The sequence below is a fragment of the Aphidius gifuensis genome, linkage group LG5 (genome assembly GCF_014905175.1).
Source record: "Aphidius gifuensis isolate YNYX2018 linkage group LG5, ASM1490517v1, whole genome shotgun sequence".
Lineage (NCBI taxonomy): Eukaryota > Metazoa > Arthropoda > Insecta > Hymenoptera > Braconidae > Aphidius > Aphidius gifuensis.
In genome coordinates, this window is record NC_057792.1 from 17,262,242 (window position 1) to 17,276,199 (window position 13,958).

At 23.0% G+C, this 13,958-nt stretch overlaps 3 protein-coding genes across 6 annotated transcripts; 1 reads left to right on the forward strand and 2 right to left on the reverse strand.

Moving 5' to 3' along the window:
* Positions 1-2,566: 2,566 nt before the first annotated feature.
* Positions 2,567-8,738, reverse strand: LOC122858013 (transcription factor Sox-9-B-like). The gene is made up of 5 exons (XM_044160611.1): positions 7,986-8,738; positions 6,386-6,532; positions 4,077-4,413; positions 3,631-4,001; positions 2,567-3,566 (listed from the first exon to the last, which is right to left on the reverse strand). Exons 1-5 carry the CDS (start codon positions 8,225-8,227, stop codon positions 3,230-3,232), a joined length of 1,434 nt encoding a protein of 477 aa, XP_044016546.1. The 5' UTR covers positions 8,228-8,738; the 3' UTR covers positions 2,567-3,229.
* A 191-nt stretch (positions 8,739-8,929) lies between these two features.
* LOC122858014 (zinc transporter ZIP11) lies at positions 8,930-12,270 on the reverse strand. The gene is made up of 6 exons (XM_044160613.1): positions 11,828-12,270; positions 10,935-11,295; positions 10,728-10,870; positions 10,565-10,650; positions 10,209-10,466; positions 8,930-10,123 (listed from the first exon to the last, which is right to left on the reverse strand). The coding sequence occupies exons 1-6, from the start codon at positions 11,933-11,935 to the stop codon at positions 10,045-10,047; spliced, it is 1,035 nt and encodes a 344-aa protein (XP_044016548.1). The 5' UTR covers positions 11,936-12,270; the 3' UTR covers positions 8,930-10,044.
* Positions 11,805-13,958, forward strand: LOC122858015 (uncharacterized Golgi apparatus membrane protein-like protein CG5021). 4 transcript variants are annotated; one of them, XM_044160616.1, is made up of 5 exons: positions 11,805-11,916; positions 12,796-12,866; positions 12,953-13,187; positions 13,352-13,606; positions 13,670-13,947. In XM_044160616.1, exons 2-5 carry the CDS (start codon positions 12,808-12,810, stop codon positions 13,736-13,738), a joined length of 618 nt encoding a protein of 205 aa, XP_044016551.1. In that variant the 5' UTR covers positions 11,805-11,916; positions 12,796-12,807; the 3' UTR covers positions 13,739-13,947. The 4 variants fall into 4 exon arrangements, with proteins under 4 accessions (XP_044016551.1, XP_044016550.1, XP_044016549.1 ...); XM_044160615.1 differs by lacking the exon at positions 11,805-11,916 and adding an exon at positions 12,441-12,488 and having other exon boundaries at positions 13,361-13,606; XM_044160614.1 differs by lacking the exon at positions 11,805-11,916 and adding an exon at positions 12,444-12,488 and having other exon boundaries at positions 13,670-13,958.

Below are 13,958 nucleotides of genomic sequence, written 5' to 3' on the forward strand. Positions count from 1 at the left end.
CCGATTATATGTCCAACGCCATCAGAACGATCAACACTATTATTAAAATTATATTTTTCAATTTAACTTGAAAATTATTTATAAAAAAAATTGACCTTATTTTTATTATTTTTAAAAGTTTAATATTATTTTTTTAATAAATAAAATATTTTTCATTATATCTTTGATGCGTAGAAATTTTTTATAATATTTATTATTTAAAATAAAAAAAAAAAATTAGTAATATATTTATGTGTAAAAAAAAGAGAGTATACTTTTTTATTTTTATTTTTTTTCTCGCGTACTTGTACAAGACAACGACCTAAGTTTTTTGCCACTGTAGCGCCTAATTATACAAGAAATTTAATGAATGAATGGACTAGCAAAAACAGTGCACCATAGAAGTGTATTGCACACTTGATTTTTAAACCATCACGGTCAATGCCATAGAGCTTTTTCTTGAAACACATCAAAGCATCAAACTAAAAATTTAAAATATATAAATTATAAATAAATTTAAAAAAAACAATATTCTAAATATATATAATTAGATTTAGCTAAATTTATATACACAAAGATTTGTATTTGTAACAATAATATTGATTTCAACGTTACGAAATTTTTACTCTTTATTTTCTAAACATTTTACATCTGCTAAACGTATGTTCCTTATTTATTATTAATTTCATCAATATACAGTTGAATTTAAAATAAAAATTTGTATTTAAAAAAAAAATTTAATTCAATAATTTTTGTAAATGGAAATTTAATATTTATTTAAATATTTTTTTCTTTCAAATTTTTAAATGTATTTTAAATATTTAAATTAGAATATTGAATTTCAACTGCAGTGATATATTTTTTATTGGTTTTTTTATGTTTTAAATAATTTTTTTTATTTTTCATCATATCAAATAACAAAGATTTTGAAAATTTATTTCATTTAAAATCATTAAAAAGATATAAATTTCATGATGAGACGTAGGTCACACACAAAATCACCCATCGTAATATCAATATGGCATATATCCACTTGAAATTTATATACATTCTCAAGACTAGTATTATTTCAAGTACACATCATGTCGTAAAAATATTTTTTTAATACTTTTTTTTTTTAAATCTCATCTATACAGTCAAGTACCCTCATTTCATACACATACCTCTACTTTTTTGACAGTTTTTATGTATTTTTTTCCATAGAAACAACGACGATACGCATTTAATTACTTTGGTGCACTCAAGATATATTTTTCTAGGAGTTGAGTAATTTTTTAAAAACAATTTTAAAATATTTATTCATCAACTTTTTCATATATACAATAATAATAACCAACGGGTTTACATCTTGCATGATTTTTTTTCTATATTTTTTCAATCGAAATAAATAAAATCGAAATAAATTTTCGAAATATTATTGCTCAATCAATTTTTCTATGTAAAATTTATTTTTGTAATTTTTAAAATAATATATAAATATACAATTAAAATTATATATTATAAAATTTTTTTTAATATACGTATACTTACAAGAAATAAAGTTAAAAAAAAAAATAAATAATAACGGATATGTGCACCATCGAATGAACGATTAGCCAAAGTGTTTGCGTCTTTTCTACTGCACTTCTCTCATGTAGTCCAGCTGCATATTTTTTTGTTTATTTATTTAAATTATTTAACTTACAGATATATTTTTTTTTTTAAATTAAATTTATTTTTTCCTCATATTCAGTGTTTAATATGTGAATTAAATCACATATGTATGTAATATTCACAATGTGAGAGTGAGTTGGACGATTAGCAAGTTAAATCGTTGATGAGGAATCGTGGCTGACCGCTGTATGCACTTTATAAAAATATAATGTGCACACATGTGCAAATGCCGACGGCAAATAATTCACTTGGAGTTTTTAATCTTCAAAATATATATAACTTATATTTAAATTAATGCTGACTTTTATCACTGCCATAATTAATTAATGACCCTGATTAAAATGATACGACGAGAAAATTTACTTCATAGAAAATTAATATTAATTTTTTTTAATTGAAAAATATATCTTTATTTATTTTATTTATATTTTTTTTTTGCTTTTTATTCAATTTTATTTGTATAGACAAATTTTTATAAACCTTTTTTTCATATAAATGACAGATGTTTATTTTATTATTTATTTTTTAGTATATAAAATTATGCGAGGGAAATGAATAGTTAAACTGTCGAAATTTATCTTTACTATCTTTTATTGACAGTGTACAAATAAAGAAAAAAAAAAATAGCTTAACGAAAAAAAAAAAAATAAAAACCTCAGTGATGAACGAGGTGATATGAATATATTTTTAATATATATTTTATTAACCTCGATATGATAATTTTTCAGAAATATATATAAATAATTTTTTATGGCAATGATATCCGGTTGATGGTATTTTATTCTTAGAAATAATATATCAACAAATGAAAAATAAAAAAAATAATAACTTTAATGTCATTTTAATTGTCATTAAATTAAAATTTAATTATATCAATTTTAATAGTTCTATGAAATGATATTAATTCACAATCTGAAAAATAAATTTACAATTATTTTAATGATTATAAAAAATTTTATTTGATAATTATTAATGGAAGCTATACACATATATATTTTTTACATCATAAAGATTAGTGTAAAAACTTAAGAAAAAAAATTAATTATTATTTTAGCTGATTGATAATATTGATGCAAATAATTTTTATTATAATGATTAAATTTATATTTAAATATTTCATCATCATATTTGCTATGATTTTATCTTCATCTTCATGTAATCTATTATTTGATTTTTATTATATATTTTTTTATATATAAAAAAAAAATATTGATATAAAAATAGATATGGTGATATGTCATGGAATGATATGTCATGGAGTCTCGTGTGTTTTACACTTTTATATATATTTTAAGATAAAAATAAAAAATAAAATTGAATATATCGCACAAAGGCACGTGAAAGAAATAATAAAAAAAAAATAAAATATACATTTTAAAAATATTTATCTATTTGTTATTAACTATTACTTATAAAAAATTGTTATTAATTTTTCTTTTTTTAAATAATAATTAAAAAGTGACCAGTTGTTTAATTAATATATTTTTTTAATTAAATGATAGATAAAAAAATTCTCTGTAATGATGACAAAAAAATTTTTTTAATCATCATTGTGTTAATATTTATTATGCTAATTTATTATTTAAATAAAATATTGTCATTGGTAAGTTGTCCAGCTTTCCATTCCTGGTATATAACGATGAGTTGGATATTGAACATAAGAAGCATTTGGATGTCCATGATTACCCACCAAACTGCAGCTGTTTGAATGTTGTTGTTGTGGTTGTTGTTGATGATGATGTTGCTGTTGTTGTTCTTGCTGATGATGAAGGTGATGAGAATGAGAAGTAGTAATATATTGAACTGGTGGTAATGCTGGTTGAAGTTCATGATAACGTACAATATCTTGATGTGATTTATCATCCCAAGAAATATCATTTATTGAAGATTCATTACAGCTTCTTTTTGTCAATCTATCACGATTTTCTTCATATCTAATCAATAAATATAATTAATTATTTAAATACGCTTTTTTTAAATATTAATATTATCATTTACCTGTTTATTGTCCATGGTAAATTATTATTAATCACTGATGACGATTGATACTGATGATAAAATGATGAATGAGATGGTAGATACTGATCAAGTTCACTACTTTCAACTTCACAATCTTGTACATTTAATGGAATGTTTAAATTAACACCACTAAATGCACCAACATTATTAAGTTGTCCATTATCAAGTGATGATGATGATGTTGTTGTTGTTTCATTTGTTGTATCAATGTAATTACCAATATCTGCTGTATTTGTATTGTAATTTTGTGATGAATCTGATACTGATGAAACAGATAAATCTTGATGATAAATCATATTGTGCTGTAGTTGTTGTTGTTGTTGTTGTTGGTGTTGTTGATGTTGATTGATCTAAATAATCATTAAACATAAATTATGCTTGTTATATTATTGTATAAAAAAAATATATTCAATAATTTTTATTACCTGATTAACATAGTGTTGTTCACGTGGTGTTGTTGGTGGTGTAGGTGGTGATAAACCTTGATGAGGCGTTGTCGGTGGTGATGATGAACCACCACCAATACTTTGTGGTGAATTTATATTTTGATTTGTATTTTCTTGTTTTAATGATGTATTTGTAACACTAAATGTTACATTTGTTTGATTATGTGATGGTGAACAATCACGACCAGTTGATGTACCACCATTTGTTTTTCTACGTCTTGGTTGATATTTATAATCAGGATAATCACGTTTGTGAATTAAACGAAGTCTATCAGCCTCTTCGACAAATGGCTTCTTTTCATTATCCGATAATAATCTATAAGCCATAATTTAAATATTAATTTTTATTTCAGTCATTAACGGGTTAAGCTCGTAATATTTTCGTGTGTGTGTGTGCAATGTTTATTTAAGGATCTGGTTAATGTTACATAAAAAAAAAACGTCAAGTCCTTAAGGGTTACCAGATTGATTATGTACTTGTATTGAGGGATTCAGATGAGATGTAGCAAATGGAAAAAAAACTGACGTGCCAGCTCACACTGAAGCACACCAAATTAAATGTTGAACGGCTGGTAAAATAGACGAGGGTAAGTGTTATATAAATTTATACTTGTACTTGGTTCACACGTGTTTTAAAATACCCTTTATATAATTATCAAATTGTTATTATTATTTCATTATGAAAACAAAAAGTCAAAGAATTTTTTACAATAACATTTAATTCAATTGTCATTTTATTATTCATTTTTTTTTTATATAGGTACATGTTAAATTGATCATTTGAAATTAAAAGATTCTGAGCCGCTAAGAAAGCAAAAAAATAAATTCAATAAGACAAACCATCTGGTCAATGGACTTTGGTTTTATTATTTTAAAGATTTTTTTTTTTCTAGTGGTTGATGGAATATTGTATATTTGAATTTATTTCAACAGCCATATTTTTTCATAACCAGATGAAAATAAAAAAAAAAAATATTGAATTATTAAAATAACAAGTTATTTAAAATTTAAAATTTAATTATTTCAAATTAATTCAGCTTGATGATGATGAAAATTTAATTTAATTTTTGAATGTCCTTTTATAAAAATTTTACAAGAAAAATATTTAAAAAAAACCAAAATAAGATAATTCACCTGACAAAGACAAATTACTGATTGTTAAAAAAGTCTTTTATCGGTTATGAATTTCCTGGAAAACATAAGCAGCTGTTGGCACGCGCCGAGGATAAATTGAGCGAGGATCCGACTGTATCTGTTCCGGTCTTATGCACCTCACAAGATTAAAAAAAAAATGCTTTTATTTGCACACATTGTTTTAAACAAACAATTATTTTATGAAAAAAATTTTTAAAGTAAAAAACCATAAAGTATTTGTATTAGAAAAATTAAAAAAAACCATATAAGAGATGCATAAACATGTATAAATATTGTGGGTCACATAAAGTACAGTTTGCTGATGATCAAGATCAAGATATACATTTTTTTTTTCATCATATGTTCTGATTTTAATGTTGAGGGCAACATGCACTGTTAAAATTGCCTTGCAATAGGCTCATATCATCGATTTAACCAATGATTTAAATCTTAAAATAATAATACACAGCAGGGATGCTTGTCGGCATGATCTTTTGATGGTCAATGCAAGATTCACGTCGTCAGTTAACCCTATCTGTCTGTCTGTCTGAATGTCTGTCTGTTTCTACTTTCATAAAATTATTATAAAAAAAAGACATTATTATTATTTTTCAATTTTTTAATAAACAAAAAAAATTTATATCAAAATTTTTACATCAATTTGCAAGTAAAATTTTTTTTTTCTATATAAATTTCACTTGTTTTTAATTAAAATAATAACAATAAAAATAAAAAAATACAAATATTATTTAAATGCGCTTTATATATACGCATGAAAAAATTTAATGATTTAAAAAATCAAAGCGCTATCTTCGTTAGGCAGCTTTAAACGTGAGAAAAAGAATCAGTATTTTTATCTGATTAAAAGTCTGGGCCTCTGATCGAAGACATGTGCTTGTCCTATATATATGTATAACATAATTTTTTTTTCTTTTTTTTTACTCATTAAATTGTTTTTTATTTAAAGAAAAATACATATCTTTCAAAATAAATTCAACGAATGAAATAATAAAATAACAATTATCTTTATATAAAATTTTTTTTTTTTTTCTTCAAGATAAATTTTCTTTGATTAGATAATTTATTATTTATTTTTATTGTTGTTATTATTGCATGAATATTTTTTGATGTATTATTTTATTGTTTAAACTTACCTCCATAATTTACCAAGTGTTTTTGATAATTCAGCGTTGTGAAGTTGAGGATATTGATCAGCCAAACGTCGTCTTGCTGCTTGTGCCCATACCATAAATGCGTTCATTGGCCTCTTGACATGGGCTGTCCTTTTATCACTATTGCCCCTGCAATTTAAAATTATTATTTTTCATTGATTGTTTATTTTATAAATATATATACAAATTAATAATTTGTATATTATTAAAAAAATTATTTACAGAGTAATAAGTTACTCATCAATAAAAAGAAAAGAAAAAAATATTTTTTGGATAATTCGATGTAGTTGTTCCATCTGGAATTTCTTATCATAATTTTCATTTTTTTTTCTATTTATCAGTATGGTACTTATAAATAATGATGCTCTATAAAATTTTTTATTTATTTACTCATTTTTGATGTATGAAAAAAAATAAATTATAAATAAAAAATGTTTTTTTTTTCGTTTGGTAAATTCAGAAGCCATATGACAAAATCCTGTTAAATTTTTGAACAAACAGTAGATGCTGCGAATAATTAGCAGAGTCACACTAACAACCTCCTAACTTTCCCGCCGTTCAATATTGCTTTTATACGCATTTTATGTTTGAAAAAAAAATATATATATAAATTTAAATTCACACGTTTATTTTGTCAAGTATACTTTTTATAAAATTGTTTTATAAAATTTTTAAAAATATATATATTCACAATATTAATTAGAAATATTATAACGTTTATAAAAATTAATTAATTAAGATTTCAAATTGGTTTTTAGTCTTAATTTGTAATTAATTTATAAATGGATTAATTAATAATTATGGAAAAATGAAATTTTAAATTTTATTAAAAGCTAAAGACCATAAGCTTTTTTAAATTTCCATTATTTAATGGATTAATGAAAAATATATTTTGAAATAAATAAACCTGTGATACAAAAATAACAATCAGGTATTAATTAGATAATTTGCGTTAATTGCATACCGAGGACCTTTTCCACGAGTCTTTTCCCAGGCTTGAAAAACAAGTGCGTCATAATTGAGTTAACGCTTATTTTTCTTGTAAAAAAATACGAAATCATTTTTCATATTTTGCTTGTTTCTCTTTATGTCATTTTTAATTTTTTTTTTACAATTAATATAATGGTAAAGAGCAACGTAATAAAAGTAGAAAAAAATTAAAAGATTCATTTTTTATAATTAAAATTTGACTAAACCTCAGCAACTTTTTTTTTTAGAAAACAAAAATTAATAATAAAAAATAAATTGATTATAATTTTATCTTGTAAATTTTAATATTCAATCAATTTTTAATAATTTTTAAATACTAAAATTAAATCAACAAGTTTCATTTGATTTATAAAATTAAATTAAAAATCCTCAAGTATATAAAAAATGAATAAATTTACAGCTAAAATTTCAAATTGATAATCCAAATTTTCTATTCCATATTTCGTTTAATTTATCAAAATTTAAAATTCAATTTTAAAACAACAAATGATTTTTTATTTAATATAAAAATACTTAAATTTATACAATTGTAAATATATAAAAAAAAATTTCTATCTTAATAATTAATTGAATTTTAAAAATGTTAACTTACTTTGTGGCAACAGGTACCAGTGTCCAATCATACCCCTGTAAAACTTTCGCGACGGCTGCACTTATTCCTTCACCACCATCAACACCAACATTAAAACATTTATTTTTTTTATCCAAATCATCATTATTATCATCAATATTATTATTACCATTAATATCATTATTATTTAAATTTTTAATTGAATTATTATCTATTACACTTGAAGTTATTATTCCCGCGGATTCTTCAATGATATCACCCATTTTGATGATTTATAAATTGTCTTTTTTTATTTTGTTGTTTAATTTGTTAATATAATTTTTAACATTTTATTATCACAATGTATTTATTAAAAGTATATACACAATTTTTTTTTAAAATTAATATTTGATCGCAATATTATTTGTGCTATCAAGAGTTGTTGAGTTACTTGGGCTGTTGTCTTATCTCCTGCGTTTATTTCTTGAAAAAAAAAATTAATGCAACAGTCAGTAATATTGACCACAATTAGCGATTATTTTACACTTCACAATTATAAATTTAAATTACAAAAATTTTCAAATACACTGCTTCACTTAAATTGTTCAAATATATTTAAAAATGTTTTTCCTTTTTGCTTCCCTTGTTTTTCATAAGTTAGCTTGTCATTTAAATTATTTTTCGAGTATAACTTAATGATGAGTTGATATTTATCTGGATAATATTATGCTGGAAATGACTGGAGGTAATTTTTTATTTGAGAGATTCGTTTGGAATCACGGTCGGCGCTGGAATGAAGTGGTTGCATGTTTTCTTGGGGCAGTATTATATGATTATATTTTTTATATTTTTTCTTCACGCAATACTGTTGGTGAAGGCTGGCTTTAGAGGCGGAGCATAAATATATATATAGTTATATATAAAATTATACCAAAATACCTATACATAAAACACTTGTTGCGTTTTATTTATATCGAGAATTTTAAATTTTTTAAAAAACTTTATACTAAATATTAAATTAAGCTCAAGATATATAATTTTTTTTTAATTCGAAATTTAATTATAATTCTTTTGTGTTTATATTTTAATTGATAAATAATTTAATATTATTTTGTTCAATTTAAATAATGTTATTGATGATTTTTAGTAGATTTTTTTGCCAGTATTATAAAATGTTTCGTTAAAAAAACACTTGTTGCATTTAATTTCCATCGTGAATTTAATATTTTTTTAAAAACTAAAATAGCTATTAAATTATACTAAAAATAATGTCATATTTTTCGATTTTAATATTATAATTAAGATGAATTTTGTCAAGTTAAAAATTAAATTTATAATGTTTATTTTAATTTCAAATTATTGATAATTTAGCTATTTTTTATTTCAATTTAAATAACAAATTTATAATACTTTTTTTACGTCAATTTTAAAATAGAAAAATAGATTCATTTCGAATCGAAATTATTGATAATTTTATAAGTAGATTAATTAATTTATTTCTCGTGAATTTAAAATTTTGAATTATTTAGCTTTAGCAAGTATATATGTATGCAACTCAAGGCTTGCAATAATACCATCAAGTACGTTTCCATGGATACAATTATCCTCTTGTAGGATTAAGACCAATCGGCAAACTCCCAGTCACCTCCCACTCATTTAATGCGTTCTTATTTTGCAATCCCTCCTTTTTATAACCACCTATATTTATTGCAAATGTTTGTTTTTTTTTTTCTTAACATTGACCATCTCGCAATTTATACACAAACATGTCTCAATGTTTTTTTTATAATCAATCATTCGATAATCATCAGGAAAATTATATACAAAATTGAAAAAAAAAAATGTTTAAGCGTTTGAAAGATAATATTTATTTACATATCGAGTATTTAATTTACTAGAAATATTATTTGTGAGTTTTTAAAGATAATATAAATCTCATGATAAATAACAATACACTATTTATAATCTTAACTTTGAAATTGAATAAAAAAAATTTATCAAAAATTATTATTTATAGTACCTGAAGATTTTCTAAATTGAATTACTTTATACATTAATTTTTTTTTAGAATTAAAAATACTTGAAATTTCATTTGGTTATTTTATCCTAATCCAACATCGAGTATCATCATGACTAGAAAACCAACCATTGCTCCCCAGCTTGCAAGCTTTCCATTTGAACTAAAATAAATGAATAAATAATTTAAGATAAACAATCAAATAATAATTAAGTGTTACGTTATTAATTTAAAAAAGAAAAACAAACCTTTGATTTGCTTCGGGTATAATGTCATCAATAACAACATAAATCATAGCACCAGCAGCAAATGCAAGTGCATATGGTAAAATTGGTGCTGCTATTGAAACACCAGCAGCACCAAGAACACCAGCAATTGGCTCAACCATTCCAGATAATTGACCGTACCAAAAACTTTTAAAAGTACTAAAACCAGCAGCTTGTAATGGCAAAGAAACAGCAAGACCTTCTGGAAAATTTTGTATACCAATTCCAATTGCCAAGTTTCTAATTTTTAAAAATTAAAAAATATATAAATTACATGTTTTCTTTTTATATTATTATTTTAAAGTTGTACTCATTTAAAAAAAAAAAAACAACTTTACCTTGCATTTTCAAATGTTGCTGATGCACTACTTCCAATAGCACCAAATCCAACACCAACAGCAAGACCTTCTGGTATATTATGTACCTATAATTAATAATTAAACTCATTATTATTAATAATAAAAATAATAATTGTTGTTTATTTTTTTTTAAATAACTTACTGTTATTGCAACGACTAATAACAAAACACGTCTCCATTGTTTTTTTTTTGCCTCAGATCCAGAATTAATAATATCTGTTATTTCTGTATCTTTTGATAATGGTAATTCTGTTTGTCGTCTTCTTGCATTTCTACTATCAAAACCTGCAATAATAATAAATATAAAATACATAAAAGAATAAATAAAATTAAAATAGATTTTATTTACCATCAATAGTTGTTGATTCATATAAATATGATTTTGAAATTTGTAAATTATCATATTGATATGTATTATTGACACCATAATTATCATGATTTTTAAATTTTTTATTTGTCATTGATGATTGCATTGCAAGTTGCATATTTGGTGACTGTATACCAAATGATGTTATTAATAAATCAGTTGCATAAACAAATGCTGCTCCAATTATAAATCCAATTGCAACTGGAATAAATGCAAATTCACCATTTACACCATAATTTTTACTTTTTTCAGCCATTTCAATTGCTGGTGCTAATAATGACCAGTAACTTGCTGCAAGCATTACACCAGCAGCAAAACCAAGACTTGCATCTAATAATTTTCTCTGAAATAATTATTAAATTTTTATTATTTAATTATTATTTTTAACATTAAAAAATTCATAGTAATTTAAATCAAACTAATTAATATTTTTAAACACAAGAGAAAAACTAAAATAATTTTTTTTCCATTAAAAAATTAATTATAAAATTTAACAAAAATTATTAATAAATAAATTTATATTATTCCCGCGTTTTTATTTTTTTTTTAATCAACGAATCACATGTTGACATTGATGGTACATGCGCAATACATGACACATTAATAATATTATGATTATTTTATTATTATTGTTTTTTTATTTTAATTTATAATATTTGTCACCTGAGTGTTATTTTTTATGAAAAAATATATTAAATAATAAATCAATTTGTTTATTAAATCATTGAATAATTATTAATATTTTTAAATAAAATATTATTTTAATTATTCTCTAAAGTTTTCTGTTTTGTTTCTTGTGAATAAATATTGTGTTTAAATAATTTTGACACACCCAGGTCAAACTATCAATGAGATAATTAATAATTAAGTTGTACCTGTTTTCCTTTGATGACAACAACAAGACCAGAACCAGCAGCAGTCATTCCCCAGGTGAACAAGGTACCAAGAAGAGCTTGGACCATCGGTGGGTATCCCTTGATCATTTTTATTATTTTTTAAATTACTGCAATCAATATCTCATTACCACTTTAATAATTTATCAAACTTTTAACACAACAAATAACGTCAGTGTCAATTCATAATAAATATTTTATTTTTTTTATATATTCTCATTGACAAATTAAATAGACAAACCCTGTTGATGATGTTTTCTTCAACATCAAAATATATTTCAATGTCTCAATTCTTATCAATAATCTCTTATCAGTTATCTATTATTATAATTATTTTTATCTTTCAATAGGTGTATCTCCCTGTAATCTCTCCCTGTTGTCTGACAAAAGTCCAACGGTATTTTGTGTGTGTATTTTAACATCATTATTAAAAATTTATAAACAAAAAAAAAAAAAAAAAACAATTTTCTCTTTCGACATTGCAGCACCATCTTCCAGCTGTTTGATCAATCACATCAGTATTTTTTATCTCTGTCATTTTACGTGGCATATATACACGTGTCATTGTCAATCCTTATAAACTTTTTTTCTCTCTCTTTTTTTTTATTTTGTCTGATTCATAACAAACATGGCTTCTGCATCGGTAAATGTCATTCATTTACTCAAAATAATATTATTTGTGTGTGTCTAAAATAATTAAAGTAAATTATCTACTTAGTTATTAATTAAATTAATTAATATCTATTATTTTGTTAAACGTGTTACAATTTACATTTTTTTTTTACAATATTGTTTACTTTTTTCGTTGAATTTTGTCTGGTTTTATTGCTGACTTTTTTTTCTCTGTAACAATAAATAGGTATTGCATATTATTTTATATTATTTAATTTAATATTATTTTTATTTATTGTTTAGTTGATATTTTTAATGATTATATATTGAATTTTTAGATACCATTACTAATGGATGACGACACAATTGCATTTGGGGAAGAAGAGAATTTTTCCCCTGACAAATTAAAGTAAATAAAATTTTGTTTATTATTAATTATTAATAATTAATTATTTAGGAATGATTTATTAATATTTATTTTTATTCTTATTTTAGACATCCACATGTTACAATATTTCATTTGGCATTTAAAACAGCAGCATTATTAATTTATTTATTGGCAAATGTATTGTCAATGAGTTTTATATCAAGTTTTGTTATAATTGTTCTTTTATTGTCATTGGATTTTTGGACTGTTAAAAATATTACTGGAAGAATGATGGTTGGATTGAGATGGTGGAATTATGTTGATGACAATGGAGTCAGTCACTGGGTTTATGAATCACGCAAGGTTTATTCATTTTTAATTATTTAAATTATGTTTGTTAATTATTTGGCACTAAATGAACTTTTTATAAACTAAGGAAATTCGAAATAAACATGTTTATGGAAGGTTCATTTTAATTGTGGCAATTTAAATTGAATAAATAATATAATTTATCCCTCTTGTTTCAGGGTGCTCAGTTGAACAAGGTACATCCATCTGAATCAAGAATATTTTGGCTTGCTCTTATACTCTCTCCAACACTTTGGTGTTTTTTCTTTTTCTTTTCGTTATTGGGTTTTAATGCCAAGTGGCTTGTTCTATTGGCAATTGCAATTGTACTGAGTGGATCAAATTTGTATGGATATCTTAAATGTAAAATGGGCAAAGAACAAAATTTATCAACAGCAACTAGTGATTTTTTGAAAAAACAAGTTATGCAAAATGTAAGTTTTAATAATAAATAATATTTGTTTATAAATTATTATTATTTTTTATGTGTGTTTTAGGTAATGTCTTCAATGATGAATAAAAATCCAGCACCAACAAATCCAAACACTGGAACAAATGTTATTTAAATAGTCCTTTTTTCTTTTTTTTTTTTCAATCATCTGTGTATTTTAAGCCATAATTAATAACATTTTATTTTGTTTATAAATAACATTTTTTTTGTTGTATGAATTTGAGTTGATCTGAAAAATTGTTGTGTACTTATAAATTTAAATAAAATGTGTAAATTTAAATGATAAATCGTGATATTATCAATGATAAATAAATAAAAACAAAATAATTATTCAA

Coding starts and splice junctions, on each gene's coding strand:
- LOC122858013 (XM_044160611.1), bottom strand. CDS start 8,227: ATGGGTGATATCATTGAAGAATCCGCGGGAATAATAACTTCAAGTGTA. Junction 4,002..4,076: donor AACAACACTATGTTAATCAG/GTAATAAAAATT, acceptor ATGATTATTTAG/ATCAATCAACATCAACAACA. Junction 3,567..3,630: donor TTACCATGGACAATAAACAG/GTAAATGATAAT, acceptor TTTATTGATTAG/ATATGAAGAAAATCGTGATA.
- LOC122858015 (XM_044160614.1), top strand. Junction 12,867..12,952: donor TTTTCCCCTGACAAATTAAA/GTAAATAAAATT, acceptor TTCTTATTTTAG/ACATCCACATGTTACAATAT. Junction 13,607..13,669: donor AAAAACAAGTTATGCAAAAT/GTAAGTTTTAAT, acceptor TGTGTGTTTTAG/GTAATGTCTTCAATGATGAA.
- LOC122858014 (XM_044160613.1), bottom strand. CDS start 11,935: ATGATCAAGGGATACCCACCGATGGTCCAAGCTCTTCTTGGTACCTTG. Junction 10,651..10,727: donor TATTAGTCGTTGCAATAACA/GTAAGTTATTTA, acceptor TATTAATTATAG/GTACATAATATACCAGAAGG. Junction 10,467..10,564: donor GCAACATTTGAAAATGCAAG/GTAAAGTTGTTT, acceptor TTTAAAAATTAG/AAACTTGGCAATTGGAATTG.